Raw genomic sequence first — 23,793 nt, forward strand, 5'->3', positions numbered from 1 at the left:
ACTTGTGAATTGATATGGACCAAGTCTCTTCTCACTGAATTAGGAGTTAGCATTGAATTGCCAATAAATATGTATTGTGATAACAAGTCTGCTATTCATATTGCTGCCAATCCAGTTTTTCATGAAAGAATGAAGCACATCGAGATTGACTGCCACTACATTAGAGAAAAAATTCAAAAAGGAGAAATATGTACTCCATTTACCAAGAGTCAAGATTAGTTTGCCGATGCTCTCACTAAGGGATTAAGTTGTGCTCAATTTAAAATCATTTTGAACAAGTGAGGTTGTTTTGATATACATTCCCCACTTGAGGGGGAGTGTTAAGTTTGTCTTTCCTTGTGCAACCTGAGCCGCTTTCCTTTTCTCTTTTTTGGAAAGATTAGCTTTACTTTTCTTTATGTTTATCGCCTCTTATGGTTGGGCTATATTAAGCCCTTTGTATTTGTTGTTCTCTGTATGAAAAAGGATTCTCTATGGTTGTACCGTGGATGTAAGCCATACTGGCTGAACCACTTAAAGTCTTCTTCTTTGCTTCTTTGCTGTGTTCTTTTATTTTACACAACAGAAAAAGGTGAACTGCTGACCATCTTCAAATGAGTAGAAGAATATGGTGGTCTTGGTAGTCTTGCTTCTCATCTCATAATAATATTAATAATAAGAAGAAGAGAAGTAGGGGATGATGGTAACGGTGGTATTCATCTTCTAAGAGGAAGAGGTGCCAAAGAAGAAGAAAAAGTTGGGGTGAGTGTGGTTGGTGCTAGGGAGTGAGGAATGCGTGCAGGGGCGTGCACAGTGCAGCAGACCCTCGACACAGAGGCTGCAGGAGTTATAAAGCAAGCAGTGACACTAGCAAGAAGAAGAGGCCATGCTCAGGTCACCCCTCTTCACGTTGCAGCCACTCTGCTCTCCTCAAGGTCCAGCCTTTTCAGAAGAGTCTGCCTCAAATCCCACCCTCATCCCACCTTCCACCCTCTTCAATGCCGAGCTCTTGAGCTCTGCTTCAACGTCGCTCTCAACCGCCTTCCCACGGCAGCAGGCCCCCTTCTGCAGTCCCAACCTTCTCTCTCTAATGCTCTGGTTGCTGCTCTCAAGAGAGCTCAGGCTCACCAGAGGAGAGGATGCCTTGAGCAGCAGCAGCAGCCTCTCTTGGCCATCAAGGTTGAGCTAGAACAGCTAATTATATCTATTCTTGATGATCCAAGCGTTAGCAGGGTGATGAGAGAGGCAGGGTTCTCAAGTACTTCTGTGAAGAACAACCTGGAGGACTCTGATTCAATCTTCACTTCCTATGCTGATTCTGAGCCCAAAGAGGCCTTCTTCACTGGTTCAGGCCACAGTTTCTGGAACACCCACTGGGCTAATTCTGTTTCTCTTCACTCTGTCAAACAGAGCCCTCCTTTCTTCATTAATGAAAGCCCACTCATCAACTCTTCCTTCCTTGCTTCTTCTAATTGGAAGCATTCTACAGCAGAGAAGGAAGATTTGAGATTGGTTATTGATGTTCTGTTGCTGAGAAGGAAAAGGAACATAGTTCTTGTTGGGGACTCAGTGGCTAGCACATGCGACGTTGTTTTGGAGCTCAAACGCAAGATGGAAGCAGGGGATGTTCCTGAAGAACTGAGATCAGTCAAGTTCTTGGCGCTCGAATTCTCGACTCTTTCTATTAGAATCATGAAAAAGGAAGATGTTCAGTCGAGGGTTGCAGACCTAAGAAGAGTGGTTCAGAGCTTTTGCATGTGTGGAGTCATCATCTATACAGGGAACTTGAAATGGGTGGTGGAGGAATACTTGGAAAAGGATACAGTTTCTAGAGATTACAACCCAGCTGAACACTTGATTACAGAAATCGGGAGATTTCTGTCAGATTTTGGCCACCACAACAAGTTGTGGCTGTTGGGCATTGCAAATACTCAGACTTACATGAGGTGCCAAATGAGGCAACCTTCACTAGAAAACCAGTGGGCTCTCCAGGCTGTTCCAGTTCCTTCAGGTGGCCTAGCGTTAAGTATGCATTCAGCCAGGTGAATTTCTTCTAATTTCACTTAAAATTAGTTTGAGAAATTTTTCAACCTATTTTTATTTTCTTTTATTGGCCAGGGTACTTGTTTTTCTCTCTCTTTTTTTTGGTTTTATAGCTAAGTCCTTGCTTAGAAAGGACTAGGACAACACTAAGATGGTATTGAATTTTATTCTCTTTATGTTTAGATGAAAATTAAAGAAAAAAAAAAGATGAATGCTAGAGATGTATGACTGATGATTTTCATTTAGATAATGTTCTGATGATTTTTTAAAAGCAACCATTTTTGGAGAAAATAGTCTTGACTAGATCACAGTGGTGGATTCTTCTTGTCTTAATAGTGCTGACCAGAATTCCACTACAGCATTTCGAGCGTTGAAACTGATTGCTTTTTTAGCACTATCACTTCTTCTACTGCAACATGTATTAAATTATGCTTATCATAGAAAGGTGAATAGAGGAGATGTAGTGAGAACCATGATTAGGAAGTTAAAAAATCATGAGTCTGCAGAGAAATAAAAACTTGGGAAACAATAAAATATAAGACAATAACAGCAGGAGGGAAACCATTTAAGAATTTGATATGGAAGATTTGTTTGCGGAAAACTCTGTTAAAGACTAATTCGCATTCTTTTTTCCTCTTTAAATGTGAATGCAGTGGTTTGGATTCGATAACAAGGGCCAATTACACGCAACAATATCTACACCAAACGCAGATATTAAAATCTGCTGCCATCAAGGACGATGATTATGATAAACTCATCTTGTGCGCAGAATGTGCTTCCAATTATGAAAAGGAAGCCGGGGTTTTCTTAAAAGAAGAGCAGCATCAAAGTTCCAATGAGACAGAAAATGGTCCCTCCAATTTTCCTTACTGGATGAGACATTATAGAACACACAATCACAAGGTAGATTAATTTATTCATTGATCGAGTTATTTACTCTTTTGTTGCTTTTTAAGCATATAAAATAAGCCTAGTGAATATCTAGATTGATCACATGTGCAAAATTAATCAGGGTGGCCCCTGCGGAGAGCTATTAGTACTAAAGAAAAAATGGAACAGACTGTGTCAAAGTTTAAACCATCCATTGCAGAATCACATTCATAGGAAATCAAGAGAAGTTCAGTTCGACCATTCAAACCTTGGAGAAAGATCTGGTGGGAATAATTGCCAGATTTCGGCATCGTCGTATCCTCAGAGCTTCAGTTCATCATTCCCATGGTGGTGTAACAGCTCCCCTAATGACAAAAGCAAGGCTAGAGCAGGCTCTGCTGAAGTCAAAACTACTCTTGCGCTTGATATAGGCACTCAAGTAGGGTCTCATTCTGTGGTCCGTAATACTTTCAAGGATGATGACTTTCAGAATAATAAGCAGGCATTTTTGCCGTGCACTTGGGTTGCTGAAAGTAGTAAAAGAGTGACTGTGTCTAGCAAAGAATTATGTAGAGACTTGCTCGAGAACTTACCTTGGCAATCCAAAATCATACCTTCCGTATCAGAAGCTATGTCAGAACTGAAAAACATATGGTTTCTCTTAACTGGTTCCGACTGGATTGGAAAGAGAAGGCTAGCAATGACAGTTGCACATTCCTTCTTTGGATCAGTTGACAGACTTCATTTGAACATGAAAACAAGAGAAGGGGCTGCACAGAAGATGATAGAATATCTAAAATCCAACCCCCAAGGCTTGATTTTCATTGAAGATATCGATCACGCAGATATATCCTTTCTGGAACTAATCAGAAATGCCATGGTAGATGGAAAACTCCATGACCCAAATGGCAAGGAATCGTTCCTAACTAGTAGTATAATCATCATGACAAGTGGTAGTTCGTTAACCAATCTTCAAGAACAGAAAACAGGTGTAATTCAAATGAAACTGCATGTGGGCAGTGATCAGATTGAATCCCAAGAAGAAAATGAAATGACAAAGAGAAAATCTGAAAGTGTTGGTTCAGACACAAAGAAAAATAGCAAAAAAAAGCAGTGTGCGAGTGCACTGGACCTCAATATGTTTGCTCAAGAAGAGGAAGAACAAGAACAAGAACAAGATACAGAAGAGTCAATTGTTGTCATTCATAGTGACTTGACTCAAGAAACACCACACACAAACATGGAGAATGCTGACTCTGCTTCGAATTCGTTCCTTGGTAAGATCAAGCAACATTTCATTCTTGACCTCCCTCCTGATCTTAACATGGTTTCAGAGTGTTTTCTTCTGAGGCTGAGGAGTGGCTTTAGAGAAGCTCTTGAAGATAGAGACTGGCCCTTTCATGTTGAGAAAGAGGTCCTTGAGAGACTAGTTGGTGCTTCATGTTCATTTCTTAATTCTCTGATGGATGATTGGATTAGAAATGTTCTCCAGAAATGCATGGAAACTCTAAGCAACATGAGGAAGGAGGAAAGGATTAAGGTAAAACTCTGCCTTCAGTTTGAAAAAGAGAGTGTCTGGGAATGTGGGTATCAAGGTTCACCTCTTCCAAACAGAATAGAAATTGTCTTTGATGACCAGAAACTCAAACAAATGTTGTTGATAGTTGAAAGGAACTCTTAGTGTGTAAATAGGTTGAGATTAACCGTTTCATTTGTTGCAAACGAGATTGGTATAGTGTAACTTTCAGCAATGAAATGACAAGAGACTGTTATGCCTGATTTCCTCTTGTTAGTGTAAGATTGTATATTCCCTTGGAGACTACTCTCTCTCTCTCTTGAAAATCCCTACATAGTACTTATTTATTTGTAGTGCTTATGCTGGCACTTAAAAGAATACATTAACAGACGTACTTTTATTGGTAGCGTTGGTCCTTAAAAAAAGGCTTTGCTCTCATAAATTCTATTTACTTAATAATAGTAACAGTGACAACAACAGTGATGATAATGATGGACACGTTATGATGATCAGCAATGATAGTAATGTTTCAGGAGACTCTCGGCTTGGATAAACTGAGTCTCAAATTTAGGACTGTACATTTTCATGAACAAACTCTGGAGTCTGGATTAAAGTTGCATCAAATGAGCTTAAATAGGCATGTAGTAGTCGAAAGGAGTCCCGTACTACTAAAATCAAATATTCAAATGACTTCATAGGCTATATTGCTACTGCTGGTTGTTCTTCCTGTTACTCATGGCCTGCTGCTTAGTTGATTTCTATCCAAACTTGAAATGCCTTTTCAGTAAGGGACTTGAATCAGGGCCTGCATCAGCAGTAACCTTTTCCCTCTTTGGTTAGGTCCAGGGAAAACTTTTCAACTTCATCAACTTTGGTACATCACACCAAAGTTGTCAGAATCGATTTTGAATTGAATTAGTTTTCCAAAACATGCCCGAAATAGGTTCGAGTCAAATGGAATCACGTTAATAAACATTTCGAAAACTTGAAAAATCAGACAAACTCAAAAAGTTGCATATATATATATATATATATAGGCCGATCCAAATGGTAGCCTTAACTATCACAAGTTAATTCCCATAGATGTCTATTTGTTAGGTTGCCTGCAGCTCGACCTGGCCTGAATTTGCCAATTTTGTGTTGGGTGCACTAGTTTGATTTTTGAGGACCTTGTACTTTTCATAGGGGAGGGGGCAGTTTCATTGGAAGCCAACTGCCTCGGGGAGGTAGCCAATTTAGGGTGCCTATGTATCACCAATTTTACCAACGGCGCTTGTCTGGCTGGAGCAGTTAGTCCACGTCACCTGTGCTGAGAGTTTGCAAGTTCGAATCCCAATAGTATGGTTGTATAACTGGTAGGGGTCGAGCTAACCCCAGCTTTCTCTGTCAAAAAAAAAAATGTGTCGCCAATTTTAAATAGGAAGCACCTACAACAATGGGGAGGGAGAAGGAGCCTCATTACAGTCATAGAAGGTTCAACCACTAAAAGTTTACCCTCAAAATTCCACGGGGTTGGACCAGATACATGACCCACATAAAACTGGTAATGGGTTAATAACGAGAGAGAGAGAGAGAGTATAGTAGTAGTAGTGTCAACGGGTCGGGTCAGGATTGACCCAGAATCACCCATATAACCAATAACCAGGTTTGGGTTTTGTTGGGTCACGAAAATAGTTCTAAACCCAGACCCACATACAACAACAACGCCTTCATACCAAAATTAAACCCAGACCCACATAAATTTAAAAAATTATTTTTATTAAAAATATATATATAATAATCAGGTCAGGACAGGTACCCTGCAAAAAAGCCAGGTGGGCGGCAAAATCATGATCTAGACCTCTCACATAGTGTTCCGGTTGGGTACGGGTTGACACTTTCCATGCTCCATGCCCATACCCAGGGATTCGGGTTTGGGTATCCGATACAAAGTGGACCCGTTGACAGCCGAGGCCCCATATATATATATATATATATATATATATATATATATATATATATATAGAGAGAGAGAGAGAGAGAGAGAGAGAGAGAGAGCATAATGGATAAACTATAGCATGCATGCAAGAGTTGGTAGCTTTTTACTTTTAAGTGGTCCACCAGAAAAGTGGAGAACAAGGAAACATAAGAAAACAAAATACCATACGGCACAAGAAAAGAACGTAAAGGAAACAAAGGCCTACGGTATAGAGTCCCGTACCAAATTGCAAATAAGAACAAATATCTAATTCACTAATCAAGCAATCATAAGGCATGTAAGCACTTAAAAACAGGGATAATTTTTCCGCTTTATGGCCGGCCGTATGTGGGGCAGCCACTGCAATTGTTAAAAGTGGATGCAGAGGGATCAAAACACTCTCTGTTTTTTAAGGTCCAATTGGCAGAATAAAGGTAGGGGTTGTGTCAATTGACCAAAAGTAGCCTAAAGGTTCAAGTTTGAAAGTTGAAAATTGTTGACTATACTCAGAAACTGGGATGGGCCCCCCACCATAGTCAAGCCCCTTGTGTCTTTAGGGGGCGTTTGAATCACAGACAGCAGAGGACATGACAGTGCATCATGTCCTGTATTGTCCATGAACAGGACAGGACATGCTGTCCCACCTTGTTCACACCAAAGTTTCATCGACATGTCACATGTTTGCATGAGCACAAATGAGTGTGAGGCCTGTGCTCAGTGCATCCTGCAGACATGGATTCAAACACGCCCTTAGAGTATGTTTGATAGCTTGTCTAGGATTGGACGAAATGAACAAAAAAATGTAACAGAATACTTCTTTTGTTCGTTCCGTAACAACTGTAGCAAGTTCAACATTTGATGTTGTGTTCTTAATGTCCATTGTTTAATGACGATGTGTGGACAACGTGGACATTCATGGATAATTATATGTTTCTTTTAGCACTACTAGTGACAAGAGCAATTGAGCTTGTTCCTTAAGGACATGTTTGATGGCTCATCCCGCATGTTGCATGGGACGAAAAAGATACATTCTAACCGAAGCAGGTTATATGTTTCCCCCTGAAACACGCAGGTGCGTGTTCCAGGGTCTGAATGAGCGCCACATATGTAAGCATGTGGGGCTCGTTTCCCCGTGTGTGTCGGCATCACTTAGCATCAGAGTTCGATTTGTTTGCAAAGACTTAAGTACCCTTTTCCGCCATTAGTGCCATGAAACGACGTTTCGAGTAAAGGACAAAAATGTCCTCCCGCCAGAAGAGAGAAAGGGTTAAAATCATCATCATTATCTCTCTAAGGAGTAAACAATTCTGCTTTAACAAGAGCTTCTCGTAATATGTCACCCTAAACGTTCTATCTCACCCTTTGACGATGCACCATATGCTGTAACAGGAGCTCCCTTTGACGATGCAGTCTTTGACGTTGTCTGCTGCCGCGGGATCACCCTTTGTCGTCATCTGCTGCCGCCGGATCACTCCTTTTCATCGTCTACTATCGTCGGAGCGTAGTCGGAGCACCGTTGCCACCATCGACTGCATCTACTTTCTAGGTGTTTCTCCTCTATTGTCGGATTAGCAAAACTTGTGTCCTTTCAGTAAGTTTTGTGTAAGGTTTCGTTATGTAAACAAATCGATTTTCGTTATGTAAATCTGAATGCTAAATCTTACAACTGGTTATACTATTTATGCTAAATAACACCTATTTTTATACTGAAACAAATCGATTTGTACCTATCCACCTTCTAGGCGTCAAAAAAATGTTAGCACGATTTGTTTTTATGAAGGTCAAACATTACAACGATATGTACTTATGAAGGCTAAATTTCTATAACGATTTATAAGTTTGAATTTAACAATGATTTATACATTTAATGCAGTAGCGATTTGTTCGATGCAGCAATGATTTATATGTTTCAAGCAGTTGCGATTTAGCCATTTTATGATTCATGATTTATACATTTAAAGTAGCCACGATTTATACATTTAATACAGTAGAGATTTATGATTTACAACGATATGTACTTATGAAGGATTCGATTTCTAAAACGATTTGTGGTTAAATTTATGTGTTGTGCAGGTTAGCAATGACTACAATTTGTAAGACAAGAAAGCCTTCGTCGTTGGAGGGAATGACTCTTGGAGAAATCATCCGCCAATCCGATATATATGAGGGTTATGTAAAGTACCAAAATATAATGAACATTGACCATGAAAAAGACATGAACAAATTGTTGGATATTTATTATGTGAAACCTGATCCATCAGATATTAAAGATAAAAAGCAAACAAAGAAAGATGAGGAAGAACTAAGGATGAAGAAGAAGAAGAAGGATGACGAAGAGAAGGAAAAGCAAAGGAAGAAGGAGGAGGAGAATGAAAACTACATGCACTTATGAGGCAAAAAGATTTCTTCATGCCGACCATGCAAAATTAAATCTACATGAACATCATTCTTCATGTTATCTATCATGATCGTCAGTTGCATCACACTATACTATGCATCAAGTTGTTATTTACCGTGCCAATTAAAGAAATGACTTATCCTATATGTGTGTTGATGATAGCGATTCACGTGACAACGATTTAATGACAGCTACAACGCAGTAAAACAATTTCAATTTTAATAGCTAAATGAACAATGATTTGAGTACGCAAATCGCCACCGCAAACGCGCAACAATGTAAATGCCGCACGCACATGTTTTAATATCATAATATAAATATCTTACAAATCGACACTAGCAAACACATAATATGTTACAAATCGATATACATGTCACATAATATATTACAAAGCGATACGAAAATTCATCATAATAGCTTATAAATCACGATTTGCGTTATACTATTCTAATATCTTCTATACAAAGGCAAATCGTTGTGGCCAACATATACACCATTGCATAAATCACATAAATTGTCAATCGGAATCCAAGTCTCACAAGGCATATCAATTTTTAACAACGAGCGGGATGTGGAACGATGTTTACTGTTGAATCCCAAACGTTACAATGATATGTACTTATACTTATGAAGGGTGCAATTTCTACAACGATTTGTACGTTTGAAGCCGTGATTTGTACGTTTAAAGCAAGAACGACTTATACGTTTGATAAAATAGCGATGTATACTTGTTGATGATAGCGATTCACGTGACAGCTATTTAATTATAGGTATGAAGCTTTGTAGCGATTTCCATAGAAATTGCTAAATGAGCAACGATATGAACACACAAATGGTCACCTCATGTCGCTATAATGCAAATTCCTTGCGCACAGTTTTCAATTATATACTATAATATTTAACAAATCGATACGAGAAATCACTTAATATTTTACAAATCGGTACATATATCTCATAATATATTACTATACCTAAACCTATACTCTAAACCCTAAACCCTTAATATCTTACTAAACTCTAACCCTAAACCCATAATATATTACTAAACCCTAAACCCTAAACCCTAAAAACCCTAACCCTAACCCTAAACTTAAACCCTAAACCCTTTAATTGTAAACACTTTAACCCTAAACCCTAAACTCTAAACCCTAAACCCTAAACCCTAAACCTAAACCCTAACCTAAACTAAACCCTAAACCTTAACCCTAAAACATAAACCCTGAACCCTAAACCCTAAACCCTAAAAAACCTAAACCCTAAAAACCCTAAACCCTAAACCATAAAAACCCTCCCCCTAAACCCTGAACCCTGAACCCTAAACCCTAAAAAACCTAAACCCTAAACCCTAAACCATAAAAACCCTAACCCTAAACCCTAACCCTAAACACTAAACCCTTAAGATATTGTTTTGATTATTAATATCGATTTAAAATATTGTTTTGACTTCTAAATATCGATTTTTAATATATCAATACGAATTTTCAAATCGATTTAAGATATTGTTCTGAATCTTAATATTAATTTCTATGTTGATTCTTAATATGGATTTAAGATATTGTTTTGATTCTTAATATCGATTTAAGATATTGTTATGATTCTAAATATTGATTTTTAAGATATCAATAGGAATTTCCATATTGGTTTAAGATGTTGTTTTGATTCTTAATATCGATTTAAGATATTGTTCTAATTCTAAATTTCAATTTTAAAGATATCAATACAAATTTCCAAATTGATTTAAGATATTATTTTGAATCTTAATATCGATTTCTATGTTGATTCTTAATATCGATTTAAGATATTGTTTTGATTCTTAATATCGATTTAAGATATTGTTTTGATTCTAAATATCATTTTTTAAGATATCAATAGGATTTTTCATATTGATTTAAGATATTGTTTTGATTCTTAATATCGATTTAAGATATTGTTCTGATTCTAAATATTGATTTTTAAGATATCAATACAAATTTTCAAATCAATTTAAGATATTGTTCTGAATTTTAATATTGATTTCTATGTTGATTCTTAATATCGATTTAAGATATTGTTTGATTCTTAATATCAATTTTAGATATTGTTTTGATGCTAAATATCATTTTTTAAGATATCAATAGTAATTTCCATATCAATTTAAGATGTTGTTTTGATTTTTAATATTGATTTAAGATATTGTTCTGATTCTAAATATCGATTTTTAATATATCAATACGAATTTCCAAATCAATTTAAAATATTATTCTGAATCTTAATATCGATTTTGATTCTGATTCTTAATATTGATTTAAGATATTGTTTTGATTCTTGATATCGATTTAAGATATTGTTTTGATTCTAAATATCAATTTTTAAGATATCAATAGGAATTTTCATAGCGATTTAAGATGTTGTTTTGATTCTTAATATCGATTAAGATATTGTTTTGATTCTAAATATCGATTTTTAAGATATCAATACGAATTTCCAAATCGATTTAAGATATTGTTCTGAATCTTAATATCAGTTTCTATGCTGATTCTTAATATCAATTTAAGATATTATTTTGATTCTTAATATCGATTTAAGACATTGTTTTGATTCTAAATATCGATTTTTAAGATATCAATAGGAATTTTCATATCTATTTAAGATGTTGTTTTGATTCTTAATATAGATTTAAGATATTGTTTTGATTCTAAATATTGATTTCTATCTTGATTCTATATATTGATTTATAAGCTATCAAAAGTAATTTCCATATCGATTTACATGATATTTTATCATTGAATTGCGCTATACTATGACAATATTTTTGTAACAAAGGCAAATCTTTGTGGCCAACAAAGACATCATTATAAAATCTTTTATTATAAAACGTGAATTGCCAAAAACGTGAACCGATAAAAAATCTTTGGTGGGTCCCATAAGCATTAAACTCCTCGGCTATAAAAGGAGCTCTTCGCAATATTTCTCCCTAAATGTTCCATAAAAAATTTAACTCTTCATCTTCTTTCATTGGAGCACCCTTTGCCGTCTCGGTGAGTTTTTGTGTTGTGCAGGTTACTAATGGCTTACATTCCTAAGAGAAGAAATGATTCATCGTCAGTGGGGAAATTTCTTGACGAAATCGTCGAATAGTATGCTTTGTATGAGCAATTAGAAGCGTACTACAGAATATTGAAGATTGAGAATGATAAAGAAATGGAGCAATTGCTGGTAAAGTATAGAGCGAAGCCTAATCCATCAGATATTAAAGATGATAATCTAACGAAGAATGATGAGGAAGAAATACAGATGAAAAAGAAGAAGAAGGATGATGAAGAGAAGCAAAATGAAAGGAAGGAGAAGGATAATGAAAAAAAGCAAAGAAAATCAAGGCAAAAGAAGGAGGAGGTAGAGGATAGGAGAAAGCAAAGGAATAATAAGGTAATAGAGGAAGAAAAGCGAAGGCAAAAGGAGGAGGAGGAGGTGAGGGAAAAGCAAAGGAAGAATAAGGAGAAGGAGGAAGAGAAGTGAAGGTAAAAGAAGGATAAAGAGGAAGAGAAGCGAAGGCAAAAGGAGGAGGAGGAGGAGAGCGAAAAGAAAAGGAAGAATAAAGAGGAGGAAGAGAAGCAAAGGCAAAAGGAGGAGGAGAAGGAGGAGAGGGAAAAGCAAAAGAAAAATAAGGAGAAGGAGGAAGAGAAGCGAAGGCAATTGAAGAAGAAGAAGGACGAGGAAGAGAAGAAAAGACAGTTGAAAAAGAAGGAGGAGAAAGAGAAGCAAAGACAATTGAAGAAGAAGGAAGAGGAAAGGCAAAGGAAGCAGATTCAGGATGAGGAAGAGAAGGAAAGGCAATGGAAGGAGAAGGAGAATAAGGACAAGGAAGAGAAAAAAAGACAAAGGAAGAAGAAGGCGGACGAGGAAGAGAAGGAAAGGCAAAGGAAGGAGAAGGAGGAGGACGGGAAAGAGAAGGAAAGACAAAGAAAAGAGAAGGAGGACGAGGAAGAGAAGGAAAGGCAAAGGAAGGAGGAGGACGGGAAAGAGAAGGAAAGACAAAGAAAAGAGAAGGAGGACGAGGAAGAGAAGGAAAGAGAAAGGAAGAAGCATGATGAGGAAGAGAAGAAAAAATTAAAGAAGAAGCAGGAGAAAGAGAAGAAAAGAGAAAGGAAAAAGCAGACGATGGTTGTTAATACCAAAAGGAAGGAAGAAGTACAAAAGCAGAGGAGGGGAGGAGATGAAAAGGAGAAAAGTGTGACCAAGGTACGTTAATCGCTATTGTATGTCACGATGTACTGTTGTAGGTATTATTATGTATAGCGATTATAATGAATGGCGATTATTATGAATAGCGATTACTTTGTATAGTGATTACTATGTATAGTGATTACTGCGATAGCGATTACTTTGTATAGTGATTACTCTGTATAGCGATTATTGTGATAGCGATTAACAGTGATTTGATATTTTGCGTTATAGGCATGTCAGAAGAGAAGTAGAGCAGCAGGTGAAAAGCTGAAAGGGCGGTGTCAGTGAATTGTAGTTCTGTCGTGGTTCAGAAAGTTGAGTGAATATCAAAAAGACCGATTACGAAAGATGCACTTCGGCGGCCTTCTAGACCAACATTATTTTGAAAATTGCTGGAACACCATGACCCACCTGGTCAATAAGTGTAATCATAAGACGAACACGTTCTAGTTTGGAGGTTTTGAGATCACCATGACGCTAGAAAATGTGACACGGATTACAGGTCTTAAGTGCCATGGAAGTGTTGCCCTAACACAGGATTCAAACTATAACCCAAGGGACAATTGCACGGCCCTTCTAGGAATGTCGATGGAGGAATGGCGTGAGTGTATTTCTGGTGGAAGCAATTTCTCATTGATGAAAGTTTTTTTTTTCCGTAATAAATGGGAAGGTCGGTCCGCTGCATGTGCATCTGAAGCAGCTGACCAAGAGTTGCGCGGCTTCCTTCTTTATTTTTTTGGACTTACTTTATTTTTCGATTGTTCTAGTTCAAGAATAAGTTACTTGTGGTTGCAGTTCTTGGAAGACTTAGATGAAGTCTACAACTTGGCATGGGATGCTACTATGCTCGCACACTTATACAGTAAACTTTACCGTGCGAGTAGGGGTACGAAAACAGTCGGAGGATTTTGGCCATTTGTTCAGGTATTTGTTTATTACATATTTAGTGCTTGTGGACTAAGCTCGTTGAAGGTTGTAGTCTTACTAATATATTGTTTTTGTAGGCCTGGACGTGGGAGCATATTGTCGCCTTACATCCTCAGTGTGGTCCTGCGGTTTGTGGTTTTCCCAAGATTGGCTAGTGAGCTTCAATAAATGTCAAGGAGGAAAATGCTCAGTTCGTTTTAGATGGGTTGCAATTAAATGAGGTAAATGGTTTAAAATTGTTGTAATGTTTAACATTCTTAAGTAATCATCGTGTAGGATTTTGTCTTCCTTAGTACAAATCGTTATCTCCTTAGCATCTAACTTTTATTAGCGTAAATCATTATAATATTTAGCATTCTTAAGTAATCATCGCTTTAGGATTTTATCTTCCTTATTACAAATCATTATCGCATTTGCATCTAACTTTCATTAGTGTAAATCGTTGTAATGTTTAGCATTCTTAAGTAATCATCGCTTTAGGATTTTGTATTCCTTAGTACAAATCATTATCGCATTTGCATCTAACTTTTATTAGCGTAAATCATTGTAATGTTTAGCATTCTTAAGTAATCATCGCTTTAGGATTTTGTATTCCTTTATACAAATCGTTATTGATTTGCATCTAACTTTTATTAGTGTAAATCGTTGTAATGTTTAGCATTCTTAACTAATAATCGCATTCAACATTTTGTCTTCTTTAGTACAAACCGTTATCGCATTCAACATTTTGCATGAATAATTATGTCTATATATAAATCACAATCTTGATTATACAAGTTTTGTGGAGACCTTATGGGGATGGAGAGGATGAGGACAATGAGGTTATTGTCGAGCCTACGAGACTGTCTGTCTGCGATATTTGGCTCTTTAGCAAATGTGAAGTCAAGTTGCAACGTGGTAGTTGAGTACTCTTACAAGCTGGCTCGGGACAGTCGATACCAAAATTGTTTGTGGTATTGAAAAGGAAGATGAATAGTGGTGGGGCCAGGAACGTGAATTGGCACGAACGCTTCAGAAAACAATTGGATAGCTGGAACAAATGAGGGGTTTGTGCCATACCATATGATTATAAAGAATGACAATATGACCCCAACTATTTTAAACAATATTGGCAGCCCATGCATGGAAATCGACAAATTGAGGAGAAGCAACCTGAAAGTGAGTTCACTCTTGTCACCGAGCATGTCATCCTTCAACATAGACGTAATGTCCATCATTTCTATTTGGCGAATACTATGATTCGCTTTGTTGCAGTACACGATAAGAAGCAAACACAACTCTCAAAGGAGAAGGTATCATCCGACCAAAGGTTAGCGATGCTGGAGAGTGAAAATAAGGAGTTACGGAAGGATGTATAGAATTTGAGTAAACAAATTGGGTCACTGGTTGAGATGATTACTAGTAGGTTTAATAGGATCAAGGGAACGAAGAGGCCACCGAATAAAGCGACTCCACCAAGTCCAAGAAAGAAATGGTTTTTATGTCCATCTGAGTCGTCAAGTGCCAGTGAATAAACATATTATGTGATTTGTGTATCCTGATAATTCTATGTTGTAATTCTATCATTCTTTGTTGTAATTATATAATTTTTTCCTTAATAAGTGTAACACAGAAGTACCACTGAAAAATCAATAAGACTAAATAAACTTAGGTTTGTAATTATATAATTCTTTCATGATTTGTGCTTACGTATAGCGCTTATTGTCTTAGGGTTTATTATGTATTGTGATTCCTGTGATAGCAATTACTCTATATAGCGCTTACTATGTATAGTGATTATAAAGTTACCACGATTTGTACTTACGCTTGCTAAATCGTATATCGATTACTAGTTTAGGGTTTATTACTTATAGTGTTTCCTGTGATAGCGATTACTTAATATATCGATTACTCATTATAGTGATTATGAAGATATCATTATTTGTACTTACGTTTTCTAAATCATATAGTGATTATTGGTTTAGGGTTTATTATTTATAGTGTTTACTGTGATAGCGATTACTTATTTTAGCGATTAATAGGCATAGCGATTATGAAGTCACCATGATTTGTACTTACGTTTGCTAAATCGTATAGCGATTACTATTTTTTAGTTTATTATGTATAGTGATTCATGTAATAGCGATTACTCAGTATAGCGACTATGAAGTTACCATGATTTATACTTAATGTTGTTAAATCGTATAGCGATTACCGGTTTAAGGTTTATTACTCATAGTGTTTCATGTGATAAGCGATTACTTAGTATATCGATTAATAGGTATAGCGATTATGATGTTACCATGATTTGTACTTACGTTTGCTAAATCCTATAGTGATTACTTGTTTTGAGTTTATTTTATATAGCGATTCCTGAAATAGCGATTACTAGGTATACGATTATGAATTTACCATAATTTGTACTTAGGTTTGTTCAATCGTTAAGCAATTACTAGTTTAGGGTTTATTATTTATAGCATTTTCTTTAGGTGCAAGGAACATCGCATAACATTAGTTTAGGGTCTAGAGTTTAAGGCAACGTCATCTGACATGCTATTGATGTTATGCAACGTATCATTCATTTACACGTACTAACGTCGTTTCGATGATACTAGCAAATGAAATGACGTCTTTTAATTAATGCATAATATAATTTATTTATTTGTTAATAATCTTTTTGTATAATTTTTAAAAAATGGCAGGACGTGAAACGACGTGAAGAATAAATGAATGAAGCATCGCATAAATTCAGTAGTGTATTCCACAAGGAACACAAGACGTTTTCTTTAAGAGCATAGAACAAGCAACATTTCATTTAAAGAAGAAAAGGAACCTTTCCTATAACCTGCTTCATGAGCAACGAACAGAAAAACTGACATTTCCTTTAGCCTCCTTCATCGCAAAAGTTGTATTGATATCGAAGGACGTTGTGATTTAGTCAAACGTCCATAAAAAAAGGTACTTTTGATTCCTATAACTTGTTTCATTTTTTTACGTCGTATACAATTCATTTACTGAATATAATGCTACAGTTTGTTTACTGAATATTCAGCTAATTTCAGTGCAACATCTACAAAACAAGGTGTAAGAAAACTCAGCATATCGATTTAAGATATTGATCTGATTCTTAATATTGATTTCTATGTTGATTCTTAATATCGATTTAAGATATAATTTTGATTCTTAATATCGACTTAAGATATTGTTTTGATTCTTAATATCGACTTAAGATATTGTTTTGATTCTAAATATCGATTTTTAATATAGCAATACAAATTTTCATATCGATTTAAGATGTTGCTTTGATTCTTAATATTGATTTAGAATATTGTTTTGATTCCTAATATTGATTTTTAAGATATCAATATGAATTTCTAAATTGATTTAAGATATTGCTCTGAATCTTAATATCGATTTAAGATATTATTTTGATTCTTAATATTGATTTCTATGTTGATTCTTAATATCTATTTTTAAGCTATCAATAGGAATTTCTATATCGATTTAAGATGTTCTGATTCTTAATAGCAATTTCTATGCTAATTCCTAATATCGATTTAAGATGTTGGTTTGCTTCTTAATATCAATTTATATGTTGATTCTTAACATTGATTTTTATGGTATCAGTATGCATTTCTATATCCATTTTTTAAGATATTTTATAATCGATTTACAGATATTGATTCCTACATTATGGCAATCGGAAAAGCATTGGGTATTATACATGTTGGATGTACAAGAACAAAAAATATAGTTATACAACTCCTTGGACTATAACATTGGTGTAGATTGTGACATTGTGCATTTGGTAAGTTTATATCTTTAAGATTATCGTATCTTGTACCGTGGCCCGAAATTTACTTGCTTTTGCATAAATCACAGGTCGGATTTTTCAAAGACATATTGGGTATCGACATTGGCCGTTGGAGGCTTCGCGTCGCAAATCATACTCCTTTATAAAATAATGGCGTTGATTGTAGCATCTTTGTAATAAAGTATATTGAATCAATATATTATGGACGAGCACAAAAATTCACTGTTGTATGTTGTACACTTAAACATGTTTTATTATCCTATATTATTGATGACTACATTTTTATATTGGTCTGACTTTTGGAGTTTTTTTTCAGGATGATATACCTGGATTCTGCACAGAACTATGCAAAAAAATGAAGGATTTTCTAGTTGCAGAAGATACAAAAACCCAGACTACAAGATTACCTAGAAAGCTACGAAGGACGTGAGGCCCCAAGGAGTAAGAGGAACTCCTTTTAAACGTCTACCTGTTCTCAAGGATAACGTGAAGAGGGTTACGTTCTACTGTTGAGAGAGAGATAGTAATTTTTGGTTCAACTTTTAATTTCCAAATTTTTTGTGTACAGACATTTGTAACATATTTTATAGACTGTGTATACAAATTTTATAAGACTGTGTACAAAATTCACATTAATTCATAAACCAAAATTACAAACCTAACACATGTATGTTGAATACGCAAATTGCCACCTCAAGGGCCCAAATTGCAACAATATAAATTCTGCAGGCGCGTGTTTCAAAATCATAATACAAATATCTTACAAATCGACACATCTTATAATTTATAGGATATTATATCAATTTTTGTGAGATATTATTTTGTTTGTTAATATCGATTTGTAATATATTATGCTGAATTGTCGTATATCGATTTGTAAGATATTATGTGTTTTCTAGTGTCGATTTGTGAGATACGTAAAAGCAACACTAGAAAGCACTTAATATTTTATGATATTGTTTTGAATCTTAATATCGATTTCTATGTTGATTCTTAATATCGATTTAAGATATTGTTTTGATTCTTAATATCATTTTAAGATTTTTTTTTATTCTAAATATCGATTTTTAAGATATCAATAGGAATTCACATTGATCCATAAACCAAAATTATGAACCTAACACACATATATCGATTTTGTAATATATTATGCTGACTTGTCGTATATCAATTTATAAGATTTTATATGTTTTCTAGTGTCAATTTGTGAGATATTATTTTGTTTGTTAATATTGCTTTGTAATATATTATGATGAATTTTTGTATATCGATTTGTAGGATATTATATGTTTTCTAGTGTCGATTTGTGAGATATTGTTTTGTTTGTTAATATTGCTTTGTAATATATTATGTTGAATTGTCGTATATCGATTTGTAAGATATTATGCTGAATTGATATATACCGATTTGTAATATATTATGCTGAATTATCGTACACCGATTTGTAAGATAATATGTGTTTTCTAGTATCGATTTGAGAGATATTATTTTGGTTGTTAATATCGATTTGTAATATATTATGCTGAATTGCCATATATCGATTTGTAAGATATTATGTTTTACCTATTCTCAAGGATAACGTGGAGAGGGTTATGTTCTACTGCTGAGAGAGATATAGCAATTTTTGCTTCAACTTTCAATTTCTAAATTTTTTGTGTACAGACATTTGAAACATATTTTGTAGACTGTGTATACAAATTTTGATGAAATAGGGAAAGGTTCATCAGTGGGTTCAATCTTTGGCTTCTTAATGTCAGTTTGATTACTATTTTTGTCAGCACGCCGTCTCTTTTCTCGAGCAAATGAATGAGGTGAAACCGCCTCCGCAACCTGCCTTTTTTAGAATGAAGCTTCTCAATAGAGTGTTGATTTGGTGATATTGTTTTGTTTGTTATTATCGATTTGTAATATATTATGTTGAATTGTCGTATATTGATCTGTAAGATATTATGTGTTTTCTAGTGTCGATTTGTGAGATATTATTTTATTTGTTAATATCGATTTGTAATATATTATGCTGAATTGTCGTATATCGATTTGTAAGATGTTATGTGTTTTTCAGTGTCGATTTATGAGATATTGTTTTGTTTGTTAATATCGATTTGCAATATATTATGTTGAATTATTGTATATCAATTTGTAAGATATTATGTATTTTCTAGTGTCAATATGTGAGATATTGTTTTGGTTGTTAGTATCGATTTGTAATACATTATGTTGAATTGTCGTATATCGACTTGTAGGATATTATGCTGAATTGACATATACCAATTTATAATATATTATGTTGAATTGTCGTATATCGATTTGTAAAATAATATGTGCTTTCTAGTATCGATTTGTGAGATATTATTTTGGTTTCTAATGTCGATTTGTAATATATTATGCTGAATTGCCGTATACCAATTTGTAAGATATTATGCTGAATTGATTAATATCAATTTATAATATATTATGCTCAATTGTCGTATATCAATTTGTAAGATAATATGTGTTTCTAGTGTCTATTTGTGAGATATGGTTTTGTTTGTTAATATCGATTTGTAAGCTATTATGTTGAATTGCATATCGATTTGTAATATATTATGCTCAATTGTTGTATATCAATTTGTAAGATATTATGTGTTTTCTAGTGTCAATTTTTATGATATTTGTAGTATGGTTTCTATTGTAGAATTACAACAAAGAATTATAACATTGCAACAAAGAATCATTAATTTAAAACAAAGAATTATAGAATTGCAACAAAGAATTATCGATTTACAACAAAGAATTATAGAATGGTAAACATTACAACGATTTATACTAATGAAAGTTAAATGCTACAACTATTTTGTAGCTGAAGAATCTACACGCGATTCCTGTGTTGCGTTGCTCACTTTTGAATTGAACTGAGTCTGTCATGAAACAGAATAATATCAGGCACTACATTAAGTTCAACAAGAAATGCAAACATCCTCCCAAAATTGTTACATACCAAAAGACTTGTCAAACTCATGCAATCATTCCACTCAAACAGGTCGGGTGGATTGCGGGTTACAACGTTGTAGTGCATGTCTGTATGGTATTGCCGTATGTTGAAAATTACACAAGTTAGATATTGATAGGTTGCACGTAATACAATTTACATGGGAAGCAATATATTGTATTACATACCTGTTCATGCGAAGGGCTTGGTTGCTTAGGAGTTGGTTTTTTCTTAGACATTTTCTTGCCAACCAATTCTACTCCACCCTTTGTCCTCCGATGACTGCGATCAGAGGCAGGTTTCCTTTTGATGCCCTTTGCTAGGTGAATATTTTCATCATAATATACAACGTTTATGTCTAACTTGTCGAAAATGATGTTTATGCTTCGACGCAACTTCTCACAAGGGTAAGGGGAAGCATTATTTTCACCTACGTTGTTCGGTTCTATTTTCTTAGATTGGTCATCACGAGCTGCAACAAACTCATGGTGAATTAACTACACTTTTCCAAGTTTTTTTTTGACACTTTTCTCATACATACATAGACTTCTTCGCTTTTCGATGCCAAATCTGCAATATGCATAAGTGACCTACATAGTTGTTGGTAACGGGAGGCTATGTAACACTTCTCATTAACATTAGATGAACTGACATTATTTGTATCTAGCAGTTCAATCTTTGCTTGTCTCATCCATCTTTGCATTATATATGACTCGGGTATTTCTTGTATCTTCTCTTGATTAAGTGCCTTTAATGCATGACGACATAAAATACCTTTGATATCAAACATTTTGCACGTACATTCAACTGTTTTGTTGTCAACATTGTACGTAACATGTGCTTCTTGCCTTTTTGGATGCTCTTCGTCCTCCCATACAACATAGTATTTGTGCATATTCCCATATTGCATATGTCCTTCTATGTTGCAATTCATGACCTGTATAACCTCCTTCTTAGTTCATTCAAATACAGTTAGTGTATACAGATCTGCAGGTCACGTCAATATTTTCATGCCCAAAGTTATAGGGCGAGTGTTGAAGCATTTCACATTTTATTCAAGCTCGTTCAGTCTTAAACCGCCTACAAATAATTCATATTGTTTCATGAAGCAAAACATTGTTAAACATGAATACAAGGTTTTTTTTCAGTGTAACATGCATAAATCCAAATTTTTGTGTGCTTATTATACCTGGACAAAAGTATTGTCTTCCATATGCCAATGCCCACTTCTCTTTGTGTGCATATAAATGTTGTAACCACACAGTCTTCAAGGTCGTACATCTGAATCATTTGCTCTCAATCAGATATAAAGGTGACCTCCTCTATGCTCTCAAGTACACACTATCTAAACTTTTTATCAAACCCTATCTTCTGATTAAAAATGTGTCATATGTTCTTTGCTGTATTTTGACAGATATGTTATAAACATAGGCGATGATGTGCATATGTCCATACATGAGACATTGCAGCCGCAATTGCATGATCACCATCTGTAAGTACAACTTCAGGGTGCTTCTCATTCATTGCCTGTGTAAATAATCTAAACAACCACTTAAAGGTTTTCTTAGTCTGATCATACAAAAAAGCGCCGCCTAATATGCAACTCCGTGAGTGATGGTTCACTCTGACAAACTTCACAAATAGCCACTATTCCATATTAATCTTCACTGTCGTATAAAAAAAACAAGCACATCATTGAAGCATTCATAATCTACTCTTGACTTTGAATCTGCCCAAAACATATTCACAGCATACTCATCTTCATTCAGTTGCATTGCACTAAAAAAACTAGGGTCTTTGCTTGAATGCTTCTGTAGGTAATCAACCAAAGAACATATTCCTTCATTCTTCATGTTTTCTGACCTCTTCATTCTCAAGTGGTTTCTTAGATCCATAGGTGTGAATGGTACATTCTCGTGACCACCATCTACGTGCATGCATAAATTATATGTCTTCCTTGGTGAAATGCCTGCGCTATCAGCCATTTCAGCAACTGCAGCATGCGCTTTAGTTACTTTACGATGTGACCTTAACATAGGAGTCATAAATGAAGCAACTAATTCATGGTTATGATCATTGATTAAAGTACCGACTACATATTTCCCATTTGGAAGTCTTCTTAACACGATTTTCACTGGACAGCTGCATCTTGAATCTGGCTTGCTCCTTGTTGGATTTTCACTTGACTTCTTCCAACCTTGCTTAGAACAAACATATGTTTTTCTCACCACGACACCCTGTGCATTTTTTGCCCAAGAATACCTTCTAACACTGAAGCCAAGTTTTAAGGCATAATCATTGTAAAATTTGTATGCAACTGCCTCATTATTAAACTGCATTCCCTCTACGGGAAGAGAGTCAAGTGTACTATCATGTAGACTTAAGGTGCCTGCACCTTTGTCAAGTGCACTATCATGATTGTCTACCTCATTATCGAATTGCATTTTGTCTGCTGGAATATCATTATCGAGTTGCATTTCGTTTGCTGGAATATTCAGGTCTAGAGTGAATCTAATGCCTGCACCCTTCTTATCATGTGCATCATTAGTGCACATATTCACTTCTTCAGGTGTGTCGATAGTACAGATGTTCGTTGCTCCATGACTTTTCAGTGATTGAGACACATCATCTTCACTGCAACTAGTTGATACGCTCAACACTGTCATGAGAAAAATATCAATTTGTGTTAGCCAACACATACATTTACTATGATTTATTCAAGATGCATATAACAACGACTACTGATTAGTTAAGCAAGGCAAAGAAATGATTGAATGAATCACAGTATCAAAGCAACAACATAATAGCTTATAATTAGATAATAACAAACAAAACCATATCTCACAAATCGACACTAGAAAACACATAATATTTTACAAATCGATATACGACAATTCAACATAATATATTATAAATCAGTATATGACAATTCAGCATAATATCCTACAAATCGATATATGACAATTCAGCATAATATATTATAAATCGATATTAACAATTGTTTATCATATCTCACATATTGACACTAGAAAACACATAATATCTTACAAATCGATATACGACAATTCAGCATAATATATTACAAATCGATATTAACAAACAAAACAATATCTCATAAATTGATACTAAAAAATACATA

General features: G+C 35.0%; 1 protein-coding gene across 1 annotated transcript; it reads left to right on the forward strand.

Annotated features, from left to right (window-relative positions):
• Positions 1-771: 771 nt before the first annotated feature.
• On the forward strand, positions 772-4,573 carry LOC149851229 (protein SMAX1-LIKE 4-like). The gene is made up of 3 exons (XM_090008035.1): positions 772-2,021; positions 2,676-2,925; positions 3,113-4,573. The coding sequence occupies exons 1-3, from the start codon at positions 772-774 to the stop codon at positions 4,571-4,573; spliced, it is 2,961 nt and encodes a 986-aa protein (XP_089864161.1).
• The last annotated feature ends 19,220 nt before the right edge of the window (positions 4,574-23,793 follow it).

The sequence above is a fragment of the Nuphar pumila genome, chromosome 1 (assembly GCF_984573655.1).
Source record: "Nuphar pumila chromosome 1, dmNupPumi1.hap1.1, whole genome shotgun sequence".
Classification (NCBI taxonomy): domain Eukaryota; kingdom Viridiplantae; phylum Streptophyta; class Magnoliopsida; order Nymphaeales; family Nymphaeaceae; genus Nuphar; species Nuphar pumila.

Coding starts and splice junctions, on each gene's coding strand:
- LOC149851229 (XM_090008035.1), top strand. CDS start 772: ATGCGTGCAGGGGCGTGCACAGTGCAGCAGACCCTCGACACAGAGGCT. Junction 2,022..2,675: donor TTAAGTATGCATTCAGCCAG/GTGAATTTCTTC, acceptor ATGTGAATGCAG/TGGTTTGGATTCGATAACAA. Junction 2,926..3,112: donor ATAGAACACACAATCACAAG/GTAGATTAATTT, acceptor CATCCATTGCAG/AATCACATTCATAGGAAATC.